We start from the raw sequence: 27717 nt of genomic DNA on the forward strand, positions 1-27717 counted from the left end.
AAAAGTGAACACGATATGAAATAAAATGAAAAGTCCAGGTGAGGAGTGATGAGGTGTGAGCTGGGGGGTCTTGGGGACCAGGGGCCCCCACACATCTAGGTCTCATTGCCATTCAACCCTTGATGTTTGCAAACTATGCAGGGACCTCTCAGCTTCCCGGCCCACTGGCTGGCCTCTTCCCTCTGTCCCTTCTGCTTGGGTAGGGCCCCCTCCTATAAAGACTCCCCCTTCCCAAGCCCACCCGTGCCCGGCAGGCCAGCACCGCCCCTGACCCACCAGACCCACGCCGCCGACCGGGACACGCTCACCTGCGGCTGAAGGCCAGGTCCAGCACCCGCCGCTGCTTGTGCCAGCGCTCATAGTCACACTCGGACACCAGGCCTTGGCCGAACAGCCTGCGGGACACCAACACTTGATGAGAGAAATGGGGTGGTGAGGGGACGGGACTGACCGCCTGATGGGTGCAGGGCCACCTGCAGGGTGATGAGGGAGTTCTGGCACTAGACAGTGGTGACGGCTGCCCTGTGACTGGGCCAAATGGCACTGAACTGTTTCTCCTCTGTGGCTAAAATGGTGAATTATATGGTGTGTGAATGTAACTTTGATTTAAAAAAAAAAAAAAAAGAAATGAGGCCCTGGCTGGTTAGCTCAGTTAGTTAGGATGTCCTGAAACACCGAGGTTACGGGTTCGATCCCCGGTCGGGAAGCAACCATTGAATGAATGCACAACTAAATGGAACAACTGGCCCTGGCCGGTTGGCTCAGTGGTAGAGCATCGGCCTGGCGTGCAGAAGTCCTGGGTTCGATTCCCGGCCAGGGCACACAGGAGAAGCGCCCATCTGCTTCTCCACCCCTCCCCCTCTCCTTCCTCTCTGTCTCTCTCTTCCCCTCCCGCAGCCGAGGCTCCATTGGAGCAAAGATGGTCTGGGCGCTGGGGATGGCTCCTTGGCCTCTGCCCCAGGCGCTGGAGTGGCTCTGGTCGCAACAGAGCGACGCCCCGGAGGGGCAGAGCATCGCCCCCTGGTGGGTGTGTCGGGTGGATCCCAGTCAGGTGCATGAGGGAGTCTGTCTGACTGTCTCTCCCCGTTTCCAGCTTCAGAGAAATACAAAAAATAAAAAAATAAATGGAACAACAAATGAATGCTTCTCTATTTTTTTCCCTCTCTCCTTTCCTTTCTATCTCTCTAAAATCAATCAATACATTTTTTTTAAAAAGAAATAAAAAGAAACAGGATGCCCGTATGTCCCCACCTCAGCAACCCCGCACTCCACTGCCATGGAGGGGAAGGAGAAGGGAGGTGCTGATGACAGGAGCGGCGGCGGCCATGCACGGAGCGCGTGGTATGTGCCTGGCAGCCAGGACTCGGGCCCTAATGCAACCCCAAGGCTCTGGGGCCCCCGGACCCTCTGCGCGCAGCTAGAGGCTTCCCCCCAGGTCCCCTTCTTACGCCTTACCTCTCGCCAAACACAGTCTGGATGGCGTGGTACATCTTGGAGTCCTTGTTGTACTTGGTCGACATCAGGAACTTCTAAACATCCCAAAAAAGCCAGCATCAGCTCAGGTACCCGAGAGAGGCTGCAAAGGACTCAGCAGTGTGAGTCTTGTGATACACTCTCCAAATAACCACGCTGAGCTGAGTGCCAGCGACCTGTGAACACTTCACACGCATGGCCTCGCCTAGCCCTCCGGACGTCCTGTCCTCAAGCAAGAGCATCCCGTTTGGGGACGAGGAAAGTGGGACACAGAGGGGTGAAGTGGTTGTCTTGAGGTCACACAGCTAGAGGGCAGTGTGTGTGTGGGGGGGCTTCCTCACTGTCATGCCTACACCTTGGCACCTTCCAAAGCAGCAAGGAGCAGAGAGCACACGGGTGCCCTGAAACCAGAGAAGCTTGGAGGGAGGGCTTCTGGGATGCAGAAGACACTCAGCACAGATTCAGGGTTATTGGTGTCAATACAGCCATGGAAGTCAGGGAAGCCTTCCTGGAGGAAGGGTTAACTTTCTCACCAAGAGCTGGATGGTACAATAGTCACATTAGCTAACAACTCTTGAGGCAGCATAGCCAAGGGGCTAACAGCTCGGGCTGTGGAGTCACCTGGCTTGCATTTGAATGTGGGCTCCACATCCTAGTCTCACCGCCTCTGGCCCTCAGTCTCATCTCACAAAACGGGAAAGGTGAGGGTGCTGGCCTGGTAGGCTTGTCCTGAAGAGTAAATTGCTTCCACACGACAGGGCTGAGAATAGTGTCGGCACAGAGCAGGTGCCCCACGAGTGCCAGGCTCACAGCAGCATCCTGGAGACCATCTCATGCCCAGTCAGCTGGGAGACGTGGGTGGGTGTTACTTTAATGCTCATTTACATATAGATATAGATGGAAAAACCTGAGATTTAAATCTGGCCTGAGGTCACACACACATAAGGTAAATGGCCATAGGATTTGTGGAGGAGGGGAGAGAGGACCGTGATCCAGGTGGAAGAAGCCAGGGTCACAGGTGCACTCGGGCAGAGGGCAGAGGGCAGGGGCACTGGGGTGGGGAGGGACTGGAGAGCCCTGCCCGGGGCACACTGGGAAATTCCTGCTGCACAGTGACCCCGGGGCTGGTGGTATCTATGAGATTTGCTCCCAAGGGTCTAATATCTATTTTTTCAGCTGAAAGGAACCCCTAGAAGTGGCTGGTTTTGGATCATTAAGCCGCATCCCAGGGGCCCGACTCCCACCCAACCACTTATATTTGTAAGTCAAGTTCTGTCACGACCCCACTCCCTAAGGATTCTTCTCCTGAGAAGAGACATGACAGTGAAGGCCAGCCTCCCAGACCCCTCTCAAACACCCCTGCGCACTCTAAGGCATGCATGTGCCAGCCCCAGTCTGGACCAAGGAGCCCCCACGCCGAGGCACTGCAGCCTCAACATGGGCTCTGACCCTGTACCCGTCACCAGGGGTCCCTGTGCCTGGCTGCCCCTGACACTGGGAACCCTTTGGCGGCCCAGGAAGCCAGGTTCTGGGGCACAGGGATGCAGAGGGTACCCTCGGCCACCTTGCTGCCTTCTCCAGTTGCCCTCACTGGCAGTGTACTTGTGCCCAGACTGCTAGGGACTTGCCCTCCTGCCCTAAACAGCCAACAAAGCAGGGAAAAGATATGCAATGTCTGTTTCCAGACACTGGACAACAGGCAGTGCGGGATGTGCGTCTTGAGAGAAAGAAGAGGGGGGAATAGAAGGAAAGCGTATAACCTCGGATCGCGCCAGCTTTCTGTCTAGAGCCCGTGTCAGGACAAAGACACTAAAAGAAGGAACTCAGATATAACCCAGCAGCCTATCCACATTCATGAGCCAGAGATCAGAGTCCAGGCCAGAGAAGGCTAGAGTGTGCAGGGCAGAGTCCCTAAGAGGAGGGAACTATGCACAGAGAGGGCTCCTCCTTGGCCAGGTAGCTCAGTTGGTTAGAGCATTATCCCAATAATTTGGGATAATTTGGCCAAAGTTGTGGGTTCGATCCCTGGTCAGAGCACATGCAAGAATCAACCAATGAATGCATAAATAAATGGAGCAACAAATCAATGTTTCTTTCTGTCTCTCTTTTCCTCTCTTTAGAAAAAAAATCAATTAAAACAAAAAGAAGAAGATAGAGCTCCTATGCAGAAATCAGCATAGGGACCCTCGCATCTTTGAATGAATACCAGTCGGTGCATGTGCAGAGTACAACTCCACAAGACCAGGTAAAAAACAACTTCTGGGAAAGGACAATCATTGAGTAACTATAGGCTGAACAGTTCTCAGAGCTTACACAGGCTAAGAATTGTTCAAATTCCAACAGGCAAGAGTTAAACCTCAAACACAGGCCTTTATTAGAGGCCCCAGAAGGGTCACTCCATAGTAGTGGGGCCAAACTAGCTCCACAAAGTCTACTGTATACCAAACCTACAGAAACCTTGAAGCAAACCAGGACAGGACCACACTGATCAGTAAGTACCTTTATCATCTGACAGAACAAAATCCAGCACTCTTTAAAAGAATGAAATTAGGCCCTGGCCAGTTGGCTCAGTAGTAGAGCATCAGCCTGGTATGTAGATGTCCTGGGGTTCAATTCCCAGTCAGGGCACACAGGAGAAGTGCCTATCTGCTTCTCTACCCCTCCCCGTCTCGCTTCTTTCTCTCTATCTATCTTCCTCTCCTGCAGCCATGGCTCCATTGGAGCAAGTTGGCCCTGGGCACTGATGATGGCTCCATGGCCCCCTCCATGGCGCTAAGAAGAGAACTCTGTTGCTAAGCAATGGAGCAATGCCCCAGATGGGCAGAGCATTGCCCCCTAGTGGGCTTGCTGGGTAGATCCTGTTCCCAGCACATGTGGGAGTCTGTATCTCTGTCTCCTCTCCCCTCGCTGAACCAAAAAAAAAAAAAAAAAAGAATAAAATTAAGTCAGGCACTCAACAACGTACAATTCACAATGTCCAGTGTGCAACAGAAAATTACTAGACATGCCAAAGCGCAGGAAATTCTGAACTATAACCAGGTCCAGAAATACCAGAGATGATGGAGAGAGAGAAAAAAAACTAATGACACAGTAGTGAAAATAAAAAGAAATACTAAAATAAAACCCAAAAGAAGGCAGGAAGGAGAAAAAGGGAACAAGCAACAGTTGGGACAAATAGAAAATAAACAACAGCATGGCAGATTTAAACCTAACCATATCAATAATTACATTAAATGTAAATGATCTAAGCATTCCAATAAAAAAGGCAGAGATTATCAGACTGTATAAAACAGCAAGATCCAACTATATGCTATCTATAAGAGACTCACTTTAAATATAAAAACTCAGATAGGTTAAAAGTTAAAGAATAGAAAAAGATACACCATCAACATTAAGCATAAGACAGCTGGAATGGCTATATTAATACTGGACAAAATATAGTCTAGGAAATAGAATATCAACCAAGAATAGATGGGGACATTTCTAAAGATAAAAGGATCAATTCATCATAATATTACAATGATAAATGTGTACACTTCTAATAACACAACTTCAAAATGCGTGAAGCAAAACTGATAGAAGTGAAAGTAGAAATAGACAAATTTATAATTGTGGTTGGAGAATTCAACACTCCTCTCCCAGAAATTGCTAGACCAGGTAGACAGAAAATTAGTTAAGATTTAGAAGATTAGAATAACACCATCAACCAACTGGACCTGACTGATATTTCTAAAATACTCTATTCACCACTTACAGAACATACATTCTTTTTAAGTGCTCATGAACATACACAAAGATAGGACATATGCTAGGTCATGCAACAAACTGAAATTAATTTTAAAAGGATTGAAATCATGAACGGTATTTTCTCTGACCTTACAGAATTAAATTAGAAATCAATAACATAAAAATGCCTGGAAAATCTCATGATATTTAGAAATGTAATAATATATATTTAAATAATCCATGGTTCAAAGAAAAAATCAGAAGGGGAAATTATTTTGATCCAAATGAAAATAAAAGCACAACATATTGCAATGTATGGTACTTGTGTACTAACATAGTGCTTATGGGAAATGTATAATATGAGAAAACAAAGTCTAAAACCAATTGTCTAAGTTCTCACCTGAGAATAATAGAACAAGAACAAATAAACTCAAAGCGAGTAGGGGAAGGAAAGAAAGAGCAGAAATAACAAAGTAGAAAACAGACAAACAATGGAGAAAACCAGTAAAACCAAACGCTGTGTCTTTGAAATGATGAATAAAATCGGTACACTTCTTGCAAGTCTCATAAAGAAGCTAAGAGAAAACTCAAGTTAATGCTCTCAGGAGTGGAAGACTGGACATCCCACAGATATGGTAGACATGACAAAGATAGAAAATAAATAGCGTGGACAACTTTATACCAACAGTTTTAACAATTTATAAAAAGAGCGTGACCAGGCAGTGGTGCAGAGGATAGAGCGCAGGACTGGGATCCAGAGGACCCAGGCTCAAAATCCGAGGTCACTGGCTTGAGTGTGGGCTCATCTGATTAGAATGCGGGCTCACCGGCTTGAGCGCGGGGTTGCTGTCTTGAGCATGGGATTATAGACATGACCCATGGTTGCTGGCTTAAAGTCCAAGGTCACTGGGCTTGAAGCCCAAGGTCTCTGCCTTGAGCAAGTGGTCACTGGCTCTGCTGTAGCCCCTGGTTGAGGCACATATGAGGAAGCAATCAATGAACAACTAAGGAGATGCAATGAAGAATTGATGTTTCTCATCTCTCTCCCTTCCTGCCTGTCTGGCCCTATCTGTCCCTCTCTTTGTCTCTCTGTCTCTGTCACAAAACAACAACAACAAAAAAGAAAATAAAGAGACAAACTCCTTAAAAGGCACCAAACTCAAGGGAAAAAATTGAAAATTTAGATAGCTATATATCAATTTAAAAATTGAATGTGTAATTAAGAGGAAAAAAAATACTGCCCTCAAAGAAAATGCCAGGCCCAAATGGTTTCACAGGTGAACTCTATCAAACACGAAAGGAAGAAAGAACACCGCTCCTGCATAAACTTCTTCAGAAAACAGAGGAAAGGTAACAATTCCCAACTCATCTCACAAGGCCTGTTGACCTGATACCAAAATCAGACAAGGGCATATTATAAGAAAATAATAAAGACAGAAACAAAAATTCATAACAAAAGATGACCAAATTGTATCCATGTATCCAGGAGCAAAATGTATCAGGACCAGGAATGCAAGGTTGGTTTTAACACTTGACTGTTTATATCTATGTAATTCATCAAAGTAATATATATTTTTCCAATTCTTTTCTTGTTGAGTATCATGAAGGCTTTTGTGTATGGTTTTTGATAGCATGCTTTAAAAAGTCTTTTTTTTTAAGATTTTATTTATTCATTATAGAGAGGGGGGAGAGAGAGAGATAGAAGGGGGGAGGAGCAGGAAGCATCAACTCCCATATGTGCCTTGACCAGGCAAGCCCAGGGTTTTGAACCGGCAACCTCAGCGTTTCCAGGTTGACGCTTTATCCACTGCGCCACCACAGGTCAGGCCTAAAAAGTCTTTAACTGTGTATTTGAAACTAAACATTTTAGGCCTGATCTATGGTGGCGCAGTGAATAGAGCATTGACCTAAAATACTGAGATTGAAGATTTGAATCTCTGGGCTTGCCTGGTCAAGGCACATATGAGAAGCAACTACTATGAGTTGATGCTACCTGTTCCTCCCCCCAACTTCTTTTCTCTTTTTCTCCTCTCTCTAAAATCAATCAATAAAACATGAGAGGGGAGATAGTGAGGCACACTCCCTCATGCAACCCTTGTCTGTGGCCGATGCTAGAGTACTAAGCTATTTTTAGCACCTGAAGCTGACAAGCTGGGCAACTGAGCTATCCTCAGTGCCTGGGGCCATGCTTGAATAAATGAAGCTACTGGCTGCAGGAGGAGAAGAGGGAGAGAAGGAGGAGAGGGAGGGAGGAAGAAGCAGATGGGCACTTTTCCTGTGTGCCCTGACCGGGAATCGAACCTAGGATGTTCACATGCCGGGCCAATGCTCTATACACTGAGCCACTGGCCAGGGCCTAAAAAGTTGTAAATTTTTTGTTGTTGTTGTTAGGGTTTGTTTTTTATTTTTTTTATTCATTTTTAGAGGGGGGGGCTGGAAGTAACAACTCCCATATTTGCCTTGACCAGACAAGTGCAGGGTTTTGAACCGGCGACCTCAGCATTCCAGGTCAACGCTTTATCCACTGCGCCACCACAGGTCAGGCTGTAAATTTTTTAATATAAAAATTTTCTGGCCCTGGCCGGTTGGCTCAGTGGTAGAGCGTTGGCCTGGCGTGCAGAAGTCCTGGGTTCGATTCCCGACCAGGGCACACAGGAGAAGCGCCTATCTGCTTCTCCACCCCTCCCCCTCTCCTTCCTCTCTGTCTCTCTCTTCCCCTCCCGAAGCGAGGCTCCATTGGAGCAAAGATGGCCCGGGCGCTGGGGATGGCTCCTTGGCCTCTGCCCCAGGCGCTACAGTGGCTCTGGTCGCAACAGAGCGACACCCGGGAGGGGCAGAGCATCGCCCCTTGGTGGGCAGAGCATCGCCCCCTGGTGGGTGTGCCGGGTGGATTCCGGTCGGGCGCATGCGGGAGTCTGTCTGACTGTCTCTCCCCATTTCCAGCTTCAGAAAAATACAAAAATAAATAAATTAATTAATAATAATAATAAATAAATATTTTTATTTTTAACATCTTGTTAGAGACGCCATAATTGTTCAACTTGTCTCCTGATCTGAACCCGAAGTGGCATCGCACCTCTCTTCATGTCCCCACAGCCTCCCTCCCCGCAGACCCACCCCACACAGCACCCGGGTACCCACTGTGAGTAACAGCCCCACCGTTCACTGAGCAGGTGCCGGGTGTCAGGCACGGACTAGATGACTTATTGACATCATTTCGGGTCCATCTGCACAACCCCTGGGAAAGAGGAATCATCCTTCTTTTATAGACAAGCAAACTGAGGCCCAGAGTGATGGAGTAACCTGTCCGGATCCCACGGCCCGTGGTTGGCAGAGCCCAGATCTGAGCCTGGTCTGCTAACGCCCAAGTCGACTACCTGACGGCCGTTCTTCATCCCGACTCAGCAGACGCCACCCTGCACACATTCATGCCGCCTGCCTCTATCTCCTCATCTCTAAGATGGGGCTACTAAGAGTTCCTACCCCTATAAGATCAAATGGCTTACTAATTGTAAAGTATATAGACACATGCATGGCCCACAGTAAATACTGTTTAAGTATTCTTTGACACTTTCTTTGTTAAATCGATGAATCAGTATTTATATCCTCACTTTGCCAGTGAAGGTACTGGGCTGAAAGTGAACTAACTAAACATGCCTGCACCAAATGGGTCCAACAGCAAAGTCCCCTGTCCCTGCTCACATCAAACAAACCCGCCTTTAGGAGCCCACCTAACGGTGGTGGGTGGTTAGAAAGATGTCGTTCCCTTTGGATCCTCGGGGAACCAGCCCAAATACATGTGACTCTGGGACAGTTCTCCCAGTCCCCAGGGCCAAGTTTCACACACCCAACCAAGGGCAGGGGAAGACCCAGCCCCGTGGAAACCACTTCTGCTTCCTACCTTGACTGATTCAGGGCTTGTGACAATGACCGAGGTTTTATGGAAGACATTGACCCGCACGACAGGCCCATACTTCTTAGCCCTGGAAACCAAAGTGACCCAGAGGAAGCTGTCAACTACCGGAGACATGAATATCACCACCCCCGGCCCAGCAGGAAAAACAGGGTATCCCATCCCAGGAAGGAACTCACCATCTTGGGGCCCAGGCTCTGCCCTGGGGCTGACTCGCTACTGAGTCACGTACCCCATTGGGCCTCAGTTTTCACATCCATGAAATGGGGTTGCTATACTCCTCTTTTGTCCCAAAGGTTGTACTGGGAATCAAACAATGTCATGTCTTTGAAAATACTTTGAAAAGGATAAACAGCACGCCAAACAATGATTCTTCCCTCGTTCACACCCCACGCCCTGGTTACAGATGAGAAAACTGAGGTTCCGAGAGCTTTGATGGCTGATCTAAGGTCACGGGGTTGGCGAATGGCAGAGCTGCCTTTTGAACCAGCCTCAGGGGAGGCCCTGGTGGGTTGGGGGTGACCTGGGCAGAGGAGTGGGGGAGTGTGCATGCTGGGTGGGGGAGGGAGGCTAAGCATGGGGGACCTGGCCTGGAAAAAGGGCGACAAATGACAAGTTAGGACCCACCAATCCAAAAACACATCTTGCAGCACGCGGCCACAAACTTCATCCTTTTTCCAAAAGTAGGGAAGGTGTCCTAGAAGGAAACTAGAAGAAATGGGAAACATTAAGATCACCGAAAGCCACCATTAAAGAGTGTTCCCTTCCCCACAGGGCCCTGTGACATCAGCGTTGTTACACCCACTTCACAGATGGGAGGACTGAGGCACGAGGAGGTATGGCACTGGCTCAGGGTCACCAGGCACGACACGAACCTGTGTCTGACTGGCTCCAGAGGCCTCCCTGGAGAGAAGATGAAGAGAAGTAAAACCATCTCCCTGGTGTGGAGGTCAGAGGCTGGCACTCAGTAACACTGTGTGGCGTTACCGTGAGACATCCGCTGAACACTTCCCACATGCTGGGTGCCATGCTAAGCCTCACACCATCTGAGCTCCCCACACCACCTGGCTGGTGCCAGGGTGCCCCATAGTCCTTATCACTAGGGGATGGTTGGGTCACACCAAGTCTGCAGTGTGATCACCAAATTGTAAACAAGCCTTTTGGTGTCACCTTGAGGTACATTCCAAGGGACTCACTCATGGCTTTCTGTCTACTCTGTGACTCTGTTCCAGTTGAGCTCACTTACTATAGTGTCCAGACAACAAAGCTGCAACTGGGCTCTCTGGGTCACTGAACTCACTCTCCCAGGGAAGGCAGAGTGGATAAAGGAGTAAGTAAGTAAATATGATGATGAGAGGAAATTCCGAGTGGGGGGTAAGGAGAGCGGGGATGGATGTGGGGGTGGCCATTTTATACAGGCAGGTCAGGGACCAGCCCTCCATGAAGGTGTCACATGAGCTGTAAAGAAGTGAGGGACCTGGCGAGCAGGTATCTGGGGGAAAAGCAGTTGAGGCAAAGGGAGTGGAGGGTGCAAAGGTCCTGAGGTGGGAAATGTGCTTGGTAAGTTCAAGGAAGACAGTGTGGCTAGAGCAGAGTGCTTCAGGGAACTGCGGGTGGGGTGGGGGGTCACCAAGGTGGGGCACATATGGATGGCCTTGTGGGCTGGTGTCCACACTGTGGCTTTGCCCTGGGTGAAGTGGGGGCTACTGCTGGGTCTCAAGCAGAGCAGAGACGGGCTCTGACTTGGGTTTTAAACATATCATTTTTGCTGCTGCAGCGCTGAGAGTAAAGGGGGCAAGGATGGCTCAGGGGTGGAAGTGAGGCCCCAGCGAAGGGCTGAGAGGTGCTGAGGGCCCGGACCGGTGGAGGTGGGAAGAGGTCGATTCTGAATGTACATTGAAGACGAAGCCAACGGCACTTCCTGACGGTTTGGATGTGCTGAGTGGGACGGGTGTCAAGGATGACCCTGGGACACTGGGAGGAGGGAGAGAGCTGTCATTTGCTAAGATGAGCAGGACTGAGAAGGGGTTTTTGGGGCAGCAGACCCTGTTGTCCACCCCCTGTCCATGTCCACACAGGTGGTCAGGCTTCCAAAGGACAGGCCTGAGACTGCTTGCTCTTGGGCTCTGCCTACAGGAGGGGCAGGCCAGAAGCTCCAGCTCAACACCCCCCAGAGCAGCCCTGGGTCCATCAGTGACCCTGCGCCCTCCACCTCAGGGGGCAGCACTGTGGCCTGTGTCCCACAGTGTCCCACTTTCCCCCTAAGGAGAGGTAGCAAAGGGACAAGCTGCCAAGGAGACTGAGCAGGGGACACGAGTTGAGCCAGAGAAAGGGGACTGAGTGCTTCAAAGAGAAGCTTCGAGTTGGAAGGAGGCGTCAGTCTGCCCCAGGCTGCTGAGGGCCCAGGCAAGATGGGGACCCAGCGCTGACCTGCGCCGGCCCCACAGAGGTCACGGGACCTTGACCAGAGCAGGCTCGGCGGAGGGGTGGGGACCACAGCCCGATGGAGTGGTGGATTCAAGAGAGAGGAGGAGGGAGGAACAGGGCCCCGAAGACAGGGAGCCTTCTCGGGGGCGGCAGTGGGGATGCGGGGCCAGGGCCGCCCTTGGAGGCAATGAGGTGGAGAAGGAAAGGGCTGGTTGTTAACAGCACATTACATAAAACTGGGAAGGATGTAGAAGAGAAGGAAAACGGATGGCACAGGAGAAGGAGCAGCGGGGGCAGCTGGCCGTGGCCAGGAGCTCCTGGTCCCAGCGGGAAGGGGCCCGGGAGCGCAGGGTACTGGCAAGGGGGCGGCCGTGAAGGCAGGGCCCTGAAAGGAAGTTCTCAGCTGCTCCGCAGGCTCGGGGAAGTAGGAGGCAAGAAGAAAGGCTGAGAGTGCGGAAGGAGGGGGCGGAGGGCGTGTGGGATTGCAGCCGGCAGGAAGGCAGGAGAGGGGGCGCCGAAGCGGGAGGAAGAGCAGGGCGGCGGCGAGGCCCGCTCGCTGGAGCTGAGGCCTTGAACTCAGAGCGCTCCACCTGCAGAAGGACGGGCCGTGGACATCACACACCACTGGCTGTATTTCCAGAATAATCTAGTATCCGTGGTCACTCTGCAAAGCTGCTCATTTTCAGGATAAATGTCCTGTTTTGAGTCACCTGAGTGAGAAGAGAGTCTGTAAGCTCCCCAGCCTCCCAGGCCAATCTGAGAGCCTGCGCGCTAACCGCTGGGGCCACGCCCCCTGCGCAGGAAGGTGAGTAACACCTGGAGAACCACAGGGGCGCCGAGTGGCGAGGTCTCCACAGCCAGGCAAGAAAGGGAACGAAAGCCCTGTCCCTCCAGCCCCTGAAGGGGGCGCTGGGGAGGCAAAGGCAGGGCCAGAAGCCACGGTCAGAAATAAGCTGGTAAGGGATGATAGAAGGAGGGCATGGTAGAACACTGCGACTGGGAGGGGGGCAGGGAGAAGCCCACCTGGTGTGCCCCTGGGGACTGGAAGTGGCAGGGCAGCCCAGGAAAGGGGAAAAGGACTAAAACCCCTCCTGGCTAGTCCTCAGCACATCCAGCTCCCTATAACTGGGATGGGCACAGTGGGGACCCAAAGTTCCCTGTGGGCAGAGAAAACCATGGACAGTCACTGGAGCAGAGGTCATCAGGAGAGCCCACTGTGCGAGCGCCCCGAGGGAGGAAGGGGTGCGCTGCTGCCTAGGAGTGAGGTAAGGGGACACAGCTGTGCCTCCTGCCAGAGGGATCGGGTGGGGAGTGCTCGGCTGGGCACCCGAAGTCCGGCAGTGGGTCTCCACCATCACCAGGAGCCACCCAGCAATTTGTTAAACAGCACTCGCCCCCAGCAACTTGGCAAGTGGGAGTGGGAGGAGAGAACCAGCATTGCCCAGGAGCCAAACTTGAAAAACTTATTGCAAAATAAATAAACACTGGAAGGAAGAGACTTTCCATGATCAAATTTACATTCACCGACACTACCAGGAGAGCAGGGGCTGGTGAGAACGTTTAGAGCAGAGATAGAGAAATAAAGAAGCTACAAGTACGTGTGGGATCTGAATATGGGGGCCTAAGTTTTCAGCCGTTACAAGGGTTGGTGCAGTAGGATATTGTTTGTAATAAGAACACAGAGGTGGGGCAGTCAAGAAGGGCAACCTGGAGGAGAGGGCATTCTGGTACTCCTGCAGAATAAAGCAGATAAAGGGTTTGGGTGCAGGAGCATAGCAGCTGCCTCTTTGCCTGTGAGCTGGAAAAGCCATGAGGCATCAAGGGGCAAATGCCACTACTGGAGACTCTATACATTGATTTCTTGTCAACTATGGTATTGCCAATCTTGGGGTAGGGATCCAGGCTTTGAATGCCAAAGCATCTGATTTGTGTTAGAAGAGATTTCAGAACTTTAATTTAGTGTGGTTTTATATTTGGCCACCAATCAAAATCTAAGGAGGGCTGTTCCCCTCCTTAGAACAAAAAGCCCAACCATAATTACACTCAGCTTCCTCCCACTCCTCTGCCCACCCACATAAACACCTGTGGGTCACATGTAGAGTCTGTGGGATAAGATTTACAGGAGAATTCAGGCCTAAAAGGAAAGAAAGGCAGACACATGCTCCTCCCTAGATGACCCCTGAAAACATGCTAAGTGCAAGAAACCAGACACAAAAGGCCACATAGTATATGATTCCATGTATATGAAATGCCCAGAGCAGGCAAATCAATAGAGTCAGAAAGTAGACAAGTGAATCCCTAGGGCTGGGGATAGGGTAGGGGTGGGATGAGTGACAGCTCCTGTGTGTGGGGTTTCTTCTAGGGGCGATGAAATACTAGTGATGGGCAAGTTTAGAAGGCTAAGTTATACGACATGCAGCATTTTATTTTTAAAATGCAATTACAGAAAGAAACTGTTGGAAGAAAGACAGAGGGGACTTGATTTAAGTCCTGCCTTTTCAAGACACAGAGATTGTCTGGGTATGTCGTGCTTGAAGCACATGGGTTTCAGAGAAGGCTAAACCATAATGAGACCAATCAGAACAAATGATTTGAAAACTTGAAAGGGTGACAGTGTATGACAGTGTACCTAACAGAACTTGCAGGAGACTTCCACCAGCCACCTTGAATCACTTGTTTATTGAGTGTCTACTATGCATGGACCAGGCACTGCTGTGCTAGATGTGGGGGACACAGCAGCAAACGAGACAGACACAGGCCTATGGGAGAGGCAGACACTTAACAAGAGGTTGCACAGATCGTTAATTACCCAGTTGCCATTAGGTTCACTTAGAGTTTCTAAAATGAACATAATATATTCAAGGGTGGGAGCAGGTGCGACCTCCCTGAGGAGTTAGTATTTAAGCCGAGCCTGGAAGGCTGCGGGAAGAACCATCTAGATGGAATAAAAGACAGAGCTGCGACCATGGTGGCGCAGTGGACAAAGCATCGACCTGGAACACGGAGGTCGCCGCTTTGAAACCCTGGGCTTGCCTGGTCAAGGCACATACAACAAGCAGCTACGAATTGATGCTTCATGGTCTTCCCCGCTGCCTTTCTCTCCCTCTCCTCTCTCTAAAATCAATAAATTCTAACAAAAAGAAAAGAAAAGAAAAGAAAGAAAGAAGAAAGGAAGAGTTGCTTCAAAAGGGAAAAAGGGTCAGGAAGACCCTCGGGTGGGAGAGGGCACCTGGGAGGACAGAAAGCCAGCAGGAAGAAGCAGTTGCTTCCCTATGTCACCAGCCACAGAGATCTTTCCCAAACTCACCAAACAGGAGTTCAGGCTTCTAACACCAGGGCATCTGGCTTGTGTTGGAGATGGGTAACCTCCAGAATGTTCAGGTCTTGAGTTTTTAAAAAGTGTGTCTAATACCACTGTTTATTCATTCATTCAACAAATATTTATTGAGCATTGTGATGTGCCAGGTGCTGGGGATAGATACGTAGCAACACAGCATCCATGCCCTTCCGGGGCTCACATTCTAAAGGGGAAGACAGTCAACAGGTGAACAGCCAGTCAACAGGTGAACAGAGGGTAATTTCAGAGAAATGGCCCCGTGAGGAGTTTGGGGCTCTGTGGACTTTACACAGGGTGGATGGGGGAGCTAGCAAGAAGGGAATCAGCTGGGAGAGGGGGTGCAGGCTGACTGGGGCCGCAGGGAGTAAGCCAGGGGGAAGAGCAGGTTCTGACAGCTCAGCAGGGCCTTTGCTGGCCACGGAGTGGACTTAATTTAGAATTAGATTTGGTTCTACAGTGATGGGAAGCCTTTGGAGCAGAGAAACGACACATTTGATTTAAGCTTCAGTAGGTAAGCTTCTGGTGGAGGGGGGAGGTACGTTGGGGGGGATGGGGCCAAGGATGGAATGGAAGTACTAAGGGAGAAGACAAACAGGATATACCAGGACAGAAATACAAAGGGGAATGTGACCAAAGTACAGTGTGTTCCAACCCAGCTTGAGTGACCCCGTCCAAGTCCCCAAAGTTAAGAGCGCTCACTTTAGAGCCAGGCTGACCTGGGTTTAAATCTAGGCTTACCGATGGTGTGACCTTGGGCAGGTGACTTTGCCTCTGCGCGCCTCAGTCTCCTCGTCTGAACGATGGGGTAACAATAGCGCCTACCTAACAGGGTTGTCGCTGCCATCACGTTTGTGGGGCCCAGCCAAGTGCGGTGGGCGCTTAGCAGCTGCGGCGACTGTGAGTAATTTGTTACTAAGAATAGTTAGCGCCCCTCTCCCCGTCGCCGTCTCCAAGCCGCCGCGCGCAATGGCAAGGCTGGACCCCCGACCCCGACTCCGGTTTGGATGCGGCCCCCCCGACCCTCCATTCGAGCGCCCCATCCAGGCCCCCGCCCCCACCCCCCGCTCACCTGGGCCGCGGCGGCCCGGGGATGTGCTCGTAGCGGCTGCGAGCGCGGTGCACGAAGGTGCAGCAGAGGCCGAAGGCGACCAGGACGGCGCTGCCGAGCAGCAGCAGCAGCCCGGGGCTCATGGCTCCCGGGCAGACCAGGCCGGGGTCAGGGCCGGGCACCGAGGGGGCGGGAGGCCGCGAGCCGACTCAGCTGTCAGCGCCGTGCGCCGCCTCGGCCCCAGGCCCGGCGCGACCCAGCACCGCCCCCACCTCTCGGCTCCGCCTCCGCCGGCTCCGACCCCTCCCAGGGCGCTCCATCCCCGCCAACCACGTCTCCGCCTCCGGCCCCACTCTCGGGGCCCGCCTCCGCTCTGCCCCGCCCCTCCTGAAGCTCCGCCTCAACCCAATAGGGCCCCAGTCCACGCCTTGCCCAGAACATGTGGTCTCCACCAATCACAACTCCACTATGGCTCAGACCCCGCCCCAATGCCCCGCCCCGCCCCCGCCTCCCCAGGTTCCGCCCTCAGCCCTCAAGCTTTACCCCAAAAGAAGCTCCACCCAGAACGCGTTGTCCCTGGCAACCCTGATTCTTCCTTGCTTGCTATCTGTCAGCGGCGCTAACTCCTGGTGGCTGGTTCCGCCCTCTTTGGCGCCTCTAAATAGCGTTTATCCGCGCGCGGTCCTAGGTCCCTTCTATTTTTCCTAAAACCTTCCTAGAAACCCCATGCCAGCCTCCAAATTTCTGTAGTACGCCAACTGTTCCCAGCCCTCTTCCTGGAATCCCCAATCCTTGATTCCCCCTGCCCGCCTGTCCACACCAAGCACCCTCGGTCTCCCATGGCTCACGGAGCAGTACCACGGGGACACAGAAAGACCTGTGTCTGCGAATGAAGAGCGCATGACTGGGCTCAAGGCTTCTCTCCCAGAGTCTTGGGCGCTTCTAGAACCTCCCAGGTCCAGAGAAGCTGCGTCGAAGTCGTGAACGGGGGTCCAAAGGAGCTGAAGTTACAGTGGGCGAAAATCTGGGTACGGAAGGTTACCCTCAAGGGAAAGCGAGAAATGTGATCGGCATGGCCAAAGGGTATTCTTGAACCATAATGACCAAGATTTCCCTCCCTTTTATAACCTGCTTCTCCGTACCCATAGGTCCAGATATGACAGAAGAGGCCAGCTCTGGGCTTTTTAAGTTCCCAATTATACACTCAGGTGCCTCCAGAGTGAAGGCAGTGGATCAGAAGGGAGAGGTGTGTCGACCCCTAGTCCAGATTAAGAACCTCTGGTCTGGGAAGGGGGCACCCAAAAATAGATGCTCTGGGTTTCTGAGAAAAGAACATGTCCCTTTCCACTCGTGGACCAGTCCAGGAGAGGTTTGGTGACTGGAAAACAGAGAAAGCCTATGTACCCCCTTCCCAAGTACAGCCAAAGGACAGTCCCCATCAGAAACATGAGTATGGGGTGGGGGGCTTGACGAGAGGGCCAAGCTTTAAGATCTGGGCTTAACAAAGAGGAGATAGTATTTCTGCCCCGGGGTCGCCAGCCAAGGCGTTCCCCGAGCGTGAAAATGTGGAACCGACCTCTCTCGGTAGGTCTACGGTGGCTTGCCACCGCGCCCCCTTGTGGCAGCGAGAAGCAGCCGCAGGTGCGCACAGGATACCTCTGGAGAGGGAGATGGGGAGGTCACAGCCCCTGCTGGGCTGTGAAAGCTCCAAGGGTCACAGTCAATTTAAAAGGTCAAATGTTCTTTGAGGCGATTTGAAGGGAGGACTATTCTTCTTTGAGGGCAAGGAGGGCAGGGCCAGGTCTTGAACTACTCTGGCCACATTCTGGGCCCCACAGGAGGCCAGCATGGGACCGCCTCAGGACACAATGGTGAGCAGGAGCCTGTCCAGCTAGAGCTAATGAGAGGACTGGACATTCGTTGATATTCTCTGGTGCGTAGGAGGTCAAGAACACTAGTGATCTGTGTGGCTCAATGTGACCATGGTTCAACCTGGCATTTCTGTCAACACAGCACTCCTATCCCTGCCTGGGGCGAGTCACCTGTTTTCCCTCCCCCTGGCCAACACATTGGATCCTCCCCGCCCCCCTGTGATAGCATAGGCGTAGGGTGATAATGAACCCGCACATCTCAAGGCTTGGGAAGGCCTTTTCCTGGGCTGGCAGCACTGTGAGCCACCAGCAGAGGACGCTGCTGGGAAGCACGTGGCCAGCCCCCTGGCTCCTCCCTGGGAAGACCTGTACAAACCTAGGTAAGCAATGTGGTACCCACTGGTCACACGTGACTATCAAGCACTTGAGTGTGGCTAGTCCAAATGGAAATGTGCTGTGTAAAATACACACCGGATCACGTCGATGAGCAAATCTCATTGATATTTTTATATCGATTTCCTATTAAAATATGTTTTGTGAAATAAAATATTAAAATTAACGTCACCTGTTTCTTTTCAGTTATAACAGGGCTACCAGGAAAGTTTGAAATTACCTATGTGGCTCATATTCCATTTCTGTTGGGCAGCATCAGCATAGGCCATGGTTCTGAGTGTGGCCCTAAGCCGGTACATGGGCAACACCTGGTGTCACAATGCAAATTCTCAGCCCCACCAGGACTTACTGAGTCAAACACTCTAATGAGAGGACTGAGGGCCCAGTGACTGTGTTTTAACCAGCTCTGCAGGTGGTTCTGCTTAAATTTGAGAGTCACAGGTACAGACGATGCCATTCAGAAAGTCGTTTCCCAGCAGGAATTGTGGAGGGAGATGCAGGCAGAAGCGGTGAATCTGAAGTGGCTGTCCTCCCTCAAGTGGCCTGGCAGAAGACAAGTAGCCGAGGGAGGGGGAAGGATCAAACTCTGGGAAGGGAGGCTTGGTTCAAAGCTGCCTCGCCCTCTGAACGTGGAACCAGTTACATAGCCACCTCGGGGGTCCATCTCCTTATCTGGAAAAGAGGGATGGTGATGGCAAGGTTGCCTTTGGGGCAACTGTGCAGATCCGATGAGCCTGCCCACCTGACAAACCCGCCATATAGTAAGTGCTCAGGGAGTGCTCGTTTGTAGCAATGTCTCCACCAAAAGGCATAGGTTGTACATGTGAGCATGGGAGGCCCATCTTCCTCCCATGTTGCGGATTTGTCCCAGGTCATTCTGCTGTGGTCCCTCCATGCGGCATAGCCCTCCCCATCCCGCTGTGCAGTTTGCAGCAGGGACACCGCCAGCCTGGTATTGAGCCTTCTGTCCAGGAAGCAACCTGGAATGAGCTGAACATGTTTGCAAATGTTACCTCATTTTTTCCCAATAATCCTGCTGATTACCTCTGTGTTCCAATGAGGCTCAGAGAGGGTAACACAGCCAAGGTCACACAGCCAAGGCTGGATCCCCAATCTCTAGCCTCGCAAACATCTGCTTTAGGGAACTGAAGGTTGTCCACTAGTTTGCTGGTCTTCAGCCACCGGCTACAGCTGTCCCACCTCCCAGGAACAGAGGGCCTTCCCTAGTGTCAGAGGAGAAAGGTGGCTACCCAGGGTCCCGGCCCAGCTGGGGTTTGCCAGAGGGTTGCAGGTGAACAAGGAACAAGCGAAGCCCAGTCGGGAATCTGGGGAGTTGTTACCTAAGGCTGACTCCACAGGTGCAGAACTGGGTGCTGGGCCACACCTGCGACTGGGGCACATCTGGGACAGCGCTGAGGCGCTGGGTCCCCAAACTAAGCTGTGTGAAGCCAGGCAGAGGCTGCCCCTCTGGGGGTCAGGTTCTGAGAGGCTGCTCAGGCTGCTGTGTGGAGACTGGATCAGAGCATGTGAGGACAGAGGTCTGGACAGAGCAGGGGGAGCCGTGTCCTGGACTCTACCCCATCCTCAGAGGCCCTGAGGGACTCGAAGGCAGGATGAAAGTCTCTGGGAACAGTCACTTGTGAACGCTTCTTAGCAGGCTAGGCCCAGGCAATGGAGTGAAAGGAGCAGTGTATTTCCAATGGCTTTAGACGACCCCTGTGTTTTGGTCATTCAACCCCCGCCGGGGTCGCGACCCACAGGTTGAGAACCGCTGCTCTAGGGCAGGGGTCGGGAAACTTTTTGGCTGAGAGAGCCATAAACACCACATATTTTAAAATATAATTCCATGAGAGCTATACAATGACCTGTGTACATTACGCATTATCCAATAAAAATTTGGTGTTGTCCCAGAGGACAGCTGTGATTGGCTCCAGCCTCCCGCAACCATGAACAGGAGCGGTAGGAAATGAATGGATTGTAATACATGAGAATGTTTTATATTTTTAACGTTATTATTATTTTTATTAAAGATTTGTCTGCAAGCCAGATGCAGCCATCAAAAGAGCCACATCTGCCTCGCAAGCCATGAGTTCCCAATCCCTGCTCTAGGGAGTCAGGCCACAGCCCAAGCTTTGTTGGAGTCTGGGGACGAGAGCACCCTGCCCGAGGACTGGTGGGCGGAGGCCAGCGCTGCTCAGAGGAGCGGAGAAGCCCGAACTCCCTAGGTCTCCCAACAACAGCAGTGATGCCCAGAGCCCCAGCCCAAGTCTGGACCACTCTTCTCCACCACGTTGGTGCCAAGACGCCCCCTATCCCTTCCACCCCGCCTCCCAGGGCCCGCCTTGTGGCATCACAGCCTCCAGGCCTTGAATGAGGGGGAGAGCTCAGGTGTGGGGAGGGGCATGGGGGAGCCCAGGAAGAGAAGGCAGAGGCTGCTGCGACCCACCCTCCGACTCCGGGCCAGAGGGACCAACAGCGCAGGCTCCCCGCACCCCAATGGGCAGGCCATGGTGCTGCCTGCCCTGACGGCCACCCCACCTTCCCCGGGTTCTAGTCTCGGCCCAGCCCCTCACGGCTGCAGGCCCTGACCGCCTGCTCGGACTGTGTTCCATCTGCACAGTCAGGAGTTTGGCCTGGATAGACAGTGGGGCCTCCTGGCTCCCTAACACTGATCAGAATTTCCCTGCATCCCGGGAAGGTGCCCCGACAGCTGCCCCTGGACTGCTCTGGGAGGACACAGCGCCACCTCCTGGGCAGGAGGCATACCCAGGGGACTCCTTCAGCTGTTCCAAGCCAGACTGGCAGCCCACAGGGGCACCCTTCTCAAGCACAGCAACGCTTTCTTGGGGGTGCCAGCAGGTCCCAGGGCGAGGCTGCTTGTGTTCAAGTTTGGTTTCTCCCCTCCCCCACTGGATGCCCTGATTAAGACGTTTAACCTCTGGGCACCTTAGTTCCCCATCTGTAAAAGGGAGGAGGCTGTCCTGGAGACAATGAGGTCAGCATGCTGTGTAGTCTCACAACGGGCCCAGCACGTAGGCCACAGGTGGCCGCACTAATGGAGGTTTCTGTGAGGAGCTCAACAAGGCCAGACAGGCTGCAAGGGCCCGGGGCCCCCTCCTCAGGGCCTAGGTAGGAAGAGTCGGGTTGGAGAGGGTGAGCCTGCACTTTCTCCTGCTACTGGGACTCCATACTCACCGTGAGCCGAGCTCCCTGGAGCGATTCCCCGGTCCAGCCACCGCACGACCCCTAGTGCCTGTCCTCTCTGAGGATAGCACAGGCCAAGCTGGGCTCCCCCACCGGGAGCCCTCACAGCCCCTCACTGCCCAGAGACCACCTGCACACTGTCCCTGCCCCCCATCAGAGGCTGAGCCCAGCCATACTTGATGCCCTTCCACAGGCCTGGCATGAGCCCGGGCCAAAGCCCTCAGTGGGCAGAAAAAGTCTGCTTGTGAGCAGAGGGAAGCTACAGACCCAGCTCCCACCCCAAACCCCAGCTCCAGGGCAGGCGTGGGTCAGAGAGGAGAGGCAGGGAGGGGTTGTAAACAGTCACTTTGTTGGCACAGCCCTGGGTGACAAAGCATCAGTAGTCTCGCTGGGCCCACAGCCCGGGCAGCCCCAGGGTGGGGCTGATGGAATGGGAGGGCTCCCTGGGATTTCACTGGGCGTGGCTGGTTTGGAAATGACACAGGTGGCCCCAGAGACCCCGACACAGCCTTGAAAATGGAGAAACCTGAAGTCCCCCACTCACGAGGGCCTGGGTGCTGGGAGTGGCTGGGTGACTCCTGTGCTGAGGAGCAGGTTAGAGTCAGGCCTTAGGCCTTAGGGTTGGGCGTCCCAACAGCCCACCCCCAGAGCAACCACATCGGCCCATAATGACAAGGTCCGAGAGGACCAGAGGCTTCTTCCAGAGGTCAGGCAGTGCCCCCCAGCCAGCCAGCTAGCTCTCCCCAGGCACTAGCCTCCTTCCAGGGAGCCTGGCCCTGTCTGGCAGCCATGGTCCATGGGTCACCCTGGGCCCATCAGCCTAATGGCTTCTCTTTCTCCCACTGGATGACTTCCTGTTCTCTTCAGCACCTCAGACTGCTGGGCCACTGGTCCATGTTCTTTGGGCCACATTCCTTAAGCCACACATCCGTCAGCTGGTCTAGGGCCTTCTGCTCCTGCCATGGGCAGGGCAGGCCTGGTCCCACGCACCAATCCACTGGCTGTGCCTCTGTTAACACAGCCAGGGGCCCTGTCTGTCCCCAAAGGGCAGCCACCCTCAGTGCTCAGGGTTCCATGGCCAGACTGTTCCTACTGCTGCTCAGAGGTAATAAAGAATGCCTCTTGCCCCGGACCACATGCCCACAGGGCCCCAGGCCCCGACACAGGGTGTGGCTTCCCAGCCTGGGACACGAGGAAGGCCATGCAGAGAACACTGTGCGTACCTCAGGATTGTCCACAGTTCAGATGGGCCTCGTTCTACACCACACGGACCCTCGGACTCGTGTGCACGCAGCAGGTGCGCACAGGCGGAGGGCCCTGCCAGGCTCCGACCCGGGAGAGGACAGCCAGGTCGGCAGACCACGCTCCCTACAGGTCGGGGTCCTCTTGGCTGCACACGACGCCAGCGTCCTCCTCGTGGCTGCAGTTGTGCGTGCCCAGGCCGGCGTGCGTGCACTCCAGCAGCGTCTTCTCATCACCTGCGCAGCGCACGTCGTCCAGCAGGATGGGCAGCGCGCGGCCCTCGCCGAATTCGGCGCGTTTGGTGGCCCGCACGGCGTGCTTAAAGCCCAGCTGGCGGCACACGACGGTGGCGGCCTTGAAGTCCCAGCGGTCATCGCACACAGTGCCCCAACGTCCGCCCGCGAACACCTCCACACGCCCGCGGCCCGGGCTCAGGCCCACCGGCCGCACCAGGCGCACGGCGCCATTCGAGGGCGCGGGGTTCTCCGTGCTCGGCCGGCCTCGCCGCCGCCCGCTGACCCTCCGGCCCCCGGGCCGCCGGGTGGGCCTTGCCGGGCGCGGAGTGGGCCTGGCCGGGCGCGTGGTGGGCATGGGCGGAGGGGCCGTGGGGCGGCGGCGGCGGGGCGCCTTGGTGGGCGCATGCGCTGTGGGCCGCCGCGGGGTGCTCTCCGCCTTCCGGATGAACTCTGCACAGAGGAAGAGCCTGCGGTCAGAGCGACCCTGGCCACCCCAGCTCTGACCCAGAATGCAGACCCAGGGAAAGATGTCCTTATTCCATCCTCCACTCAGACACTGAGGCTGACCTGCCTCTGGGATCCCCCTGGTCCCACAGGACGTAAATCTGGAACTGGGAGCAAGGTGCTTCTTCCGTCATTCTGCAAATACTCGTTGGCAGCTGCCTTGTGCCCGTCTGCTGCTGGTTCTCTCCGCACCCCAGACCTGACCTCCTGGGAGTCCCAATCTTGGGAAGTCGGGGGTGGGGACAGAACCTCAACTGTGAACTCCGGAGCTCAGTGGAAGAGAAAGTGTGTCTGGGAGAGCTTCTCAAAGCAAGTGACCCCTTCGGGTTCCAGCCTTTGGTTTAAGGGGAAGCCGAGGACCATCGACGGGCCCACGGCAGGCAGGCAGGGTGAGAACTAGGCTGCCGAGGGCCCTTCTGGTCAGGGGGAAGCTTCCCCTCTTGCTGCTCCCTCTGCCTAGACACTCCCACCACCTCCATGGTGCCCCCTTCCTCTTCCTTCCGGGATCAACCCTCAGCCCCTGCTCAGAGACCACCGCCCCCACCGCCCCCATCCTGCACGGCTCTGGGTTCCCATGGTAGCCGGCACACACTTCTGTCCCCGGGCCTGGGACACTAAGTGACTTCTCCTGGGGCTCCAGCATCCTGCACGGTGCAGGTTACTCACCAAAGTGCCAGAAACAGCTGAATGAGTGGACAGAACACCAGCCAAGGCCCGAAGCCAAGTGAAGTTAGACTTCACTTTCCCAAAACACCACATTCATCTCTTTCCCCAACTTCCTCTACCCTGGGTACCCCTTCCTCAGGGCCAGGGACCCCAGTCACCCAGGTGCCCAGCCTTCTCTTCTTCCTGCAACCCCCACACTGAGCCTGCCAACTGGTGACCTGCCAACTGGTTGGTCCACTGAAGTATTTCCTTTGGCCCACAAGGTGGTTTTTAAAAGCCAACATTTGCAAACGGAGAGATTTGTATGTGACAACTCTAGAAGGCAGGCACCACATCCGCCCCGCTCTCATTACAGCTCCAGAACGAGGCCGGAGGTGCTGACTGAGCGAGTGAGCTAAATAACTGATGGAGGGGCTTCCTGCTTCTCTTAAGAACCGAGAGGTCTAACGACACTGGGCTCCTGTCCCCCACCTAGTCGAGGCCCTGTGAAAAAGCCCCTTCCCCAGGATGAGCCCTTTTCAGTTGGTCCCCGAGCCCAGGGGCAGCCATTGGTGGCCTTGCCCAGACCCTCAGGCCATGAAGATTGGCGCCCCTTCCCGCCCTCCCCACCAACCTGGTCAAAGCAGAACCATCTCGTGAGGCAGACCCAGCCCATACAGGGGGCCCTTAGGGGGCCTTGCACCTGGTAAAAGTCTTTCCAATATTCCTTGTCCACACACAGATACACCCTCCTTCTCTGTCCCACTCACAAAATCTGAGCGTACCTTCCCTGGCTACAGCTGTTTGTCCCTTAGCCGTGCTCTCTTTGAGAGCTGCAGCCCCTTGGGGCCACCCACCCATGGCCTCAGACTGGCACACACCACCCACTTTAACTGAGTGCCTAGAGTGTGCCCAGCACAGGTCTAGGCACAGGTGCCGAGGAAGGGCACCCAGGTCCCGCTGGGAGGACCAAGCTGGGGGTGGGCTGTGGGAGCATCCCTCCATCCCATGTGTCCCCCTCGGTGGGCACTTACTTTCTTTGGGCACAAAGCGGATGAGGCGGCTCCTCACCTTCACCTGGGCGGGCTGGATCTGACACTTGCCGGGGGGTGCCCGTCTGCCAACACACAGGAGGTCGTGAGCCTCGCCCTAGGAGCCCACCCTGAGCCCGTCCCTCTGACATCGCCCTCCCCCTGTGACCAGGCAGGGAAAGGAAGGGCCAGTGTGCTGTCAGGCCTGGGCAGGTGTGGACAGTGACAACGGTGGCCACTGATGGAGCAACTACTATGCGGTCCACAGTGTCCCCGCATGCTCCATTCCCTGGGGATCAATAATACTGGGGAGCAATTTTTTTTTCATTTTCTGTTGCATGAGGTTTTAGAACTGTTTTTATATATTTATTCATCGCTGATTCCAAATCTGAAATCTGTTTTTTGGTGCATTCTCTAGTTTTTATGCAATTTTCATTTCTTTTTGTTACAGTTAATGGCATGCATTGGTTTTTAAATTGGAGTTAAAGGGCAACGACTCTTGGATTGAATATAACCGCAAGGCAATTAATGGTTTAAAAACATCACTTCTACATAATTGTAGTTTTTAAATGTAAAAAAATATTATCTGATAAAAACACCCTTATTTTGTCTTAAGATTGAACCATGGCTTCTTCGAGTAGGTGTAAATGTAAGAATAATAGTCCTGACACCTTCTGTTATATATGTGGCTGTTATACACTTCAACATCAAAGGCGCAGTATTTCATCATTTGTGACACGTGCATATATTGCCTTTTTTTTTTTCATTTTCCCAAAGCTGGAAATGGGGAGGCAGTCAGACAGACTTCCGCATGCACCCGACCGGGATCCATCCGGCATGCCCACCAGGGGGCGATGCTTTGCCGCGACCAGAGCCACTCTAGCGCCTGGGGCAGAGGCCAAGGAGCCATCCCCAGAGCCCGGGCCATCTTTGCTCCAATGGAGCCTCGGCTGCGGGAGGGGAAGAGAGAGACAGAGAGGAAGGAGAGGGTGAGGGGTGGAGAAGCAAATGGGCGCCTCTCCTGTGTGCCCTGGCCAGGAATCAAACCCGGGACTCCTGCACGCCAGGCCAACGCTCTACCACTGAGCCAACCGGTCAGGGCCTATTGCCTATTTTCAAGTTCCCCTTGGTGATCAAGACAAGAATTGGGCTCCTCATATTGTGTGTCATAATTGTGAGGAAATGCTTCGTGACTGGACAAAAGGAAAACGCAAAGGAATGCCTTTTAGTATTCCCATGGTTTGGTGTGAACCTAATGAGCACAGCAGTGACTGTTATTTCTGTCTGACCCATACAAAGGGCATCGGCAAGAAAAAACGGCATATGATTGCATATCCTAATATTCCTTCAGGAATACAACCTATCCCACACTCTGAGACACTCCTGGTTCCAGTTTTCAATGGTTTTATATCTTCTAAGGACGAAGAAAGTGAACATGGTGATCAAGTGTATTTTGATAAGATGCATGAGAAAATGGTTGTTGAATCTGAAGGGTCTTCTTCTGATGCCAAGCAGTCATTAACCCCTCAGCAGTTTAGCCAACCCGAATTGAATGACTTAGTAAGAGATTTGGGCCTATCAAAGAAAGCAGCTGAGTTATTAGCCTCCAGGCTTCAAGAAAAGAATGTCCTTCATCAGTCAGCTAAAGTATCCCATTTCAGGAAGCGTGAACAAATTTTTGTGGACTTTTTTCCAAAGACAAATACTTTGTTTACTGTCATGATATCAATAGTCTTCTCAGCCAGCTAGGTGTTACCACTTACAGTCCAACAGAATGGCGGCTATTTCTTGACAGCTCTATACGGAGTCTGAAATATGTTCTCCTACACAACGGTAATGTTTATGCAGTGGTTCTAATTGGTTATTCAACTCATCTGCAAGAAGATTATAATGACATAAAAATTGTCCTCGACTTTCTGAAGTATGAGGAGCATAACTGGATCATTTGTGTGGATCTTAAAATGGTAAATTTCCTGCTAGGACAACAGAGAGGTTTCATGAAGTATCCTTGCTTTCTGTGTTTGTAGGACAGCTGAGCTGAGGAGAAACACTGGACACAGAAGGAGTGGCCGAAACGTGAAGTTCCGGACGTAGGGATGCAAAATATTGTGAATAAACTTGTAGTTAATTGAAACAGGATCATTTTCCCCCACTTCACATCAAACTTGGCTTAATGAAGCAGTTTGTTCAGGCTTTGAATAGAGAAAGTGAATGCTTTCAACATATTATTTCTGCTTTTCCTGCAGGTAAATTCGATGGACCTCAAATTCGAACTCTCATACGTGACGAAGAATTTGCCAGGAAGATGAACAAGGAGGAGAAAGCAGCATGGCAGTCTTTTGTGGCAGTTACAAAGAACTTTCTTGGCAACAAAAAAGCAGAAAACTATGAATCCTTCTGGTTCAAAGGATGCTGTTGGCTTTCTGCGACATTAGATGTAACATAAGCGTTAAGATTCACTTCCTGAACAGTCATCTTGATAAGTTCCCAAAAATTTTGGAGCTTTTAGTGATGAGCAGACTACTGCTGGAGCATCAAACGAGATTGTCCTCAACAAGTATTCAAACGCAAGAGCTACAAACGCAAATTTTTGCCTGAATAGAATTTTAAAAGTTTTGCGCAAATTTTATGGTTAAAATAAGTGTTTTAATATGTTCTATTTCGAAA

The 27717-nt window shown here is 52.7% G+C and overlaps 2 protein-coding genes across 3 annotated transcripts in view; both read right to left on the reverse strand.

The window, feature by feature from the left end:
• Positions 1-16185, reverse strand: part of CYP46A1 (cytochrome P450 family 46 subfamily A member 1) — a 32297-nt gene extending 16112 nt beyond the window's left edge. Inside the window, exons 1-5 of the mRNA XM_066276808.1 lie at positions 15946-16185; positions 9740-9820; positions 9101-9182; positions 1456-1529; positions 309-395 (exon numbers count right to left, since the gene is read on the reverse strand). Coding sequence (XP_066132905.1) covers positions 309-395; positions 1456-1529; positions 9101-9182; positions 9740-9820; positions 15946-16067 — 446 coding nt within the window. The 5' untranslated portion in view covers positions 16068-16185. The remainder of the gene's footprint in view (positions 1-308; positions 396-1455; positions 1530-9100; positions 9183-9739; positions 9821-15945) is intronic.
• Positions 16186-18420: 2235 nt separating this feature from the next.
• HHIPL1 (HHIP like 1) overlaps positions 18421-27717 on the reverse strand; it is a 32386-nt gene continuing 23089 nt past the window's right edge. Inside the window, exons 8-10 of one of the 2 annotated variants that reach the window (XR_010731295.1) lie at positions 25054-25136; positions 22616-23320; positions 18421-18860 (exon numbers count right to left, since the gene is read on the reverse strand). Coding sequence is in view for 1 of the 2 variants with exons in the window: in XM_066276555.1 (XP_066132652.1) it covers positions 22761-23320; positions 25054-25136 (643 nt within the window). In the remaining variant the exon portion in view is untranslated. Of the gene's footprint in view, positions 18861-21720; positions 23321-25053; positions 25137-27717 lie in introns of those variants that run through there. The other variant, XM_066276555.1, reaches the window with a different exon arrangement.

This window comes from Saccopteryx bilineata, chromosome 4 (genome assembly GCF_036850765.1).
Source record: "Saccopteryx bilineata isolate mSacBil1 chromosome 4, mSacBil1_pri_phased_curated, whole genome shotgun sequence".
Classification (NCBI taxonomy): domain Eukaryota; kingdom Metazoa; phylum Chordata; class Mammalia; order Chiroptera; family Emballonuridae; genus Saccopteryx; species Saccopteryx bilineata.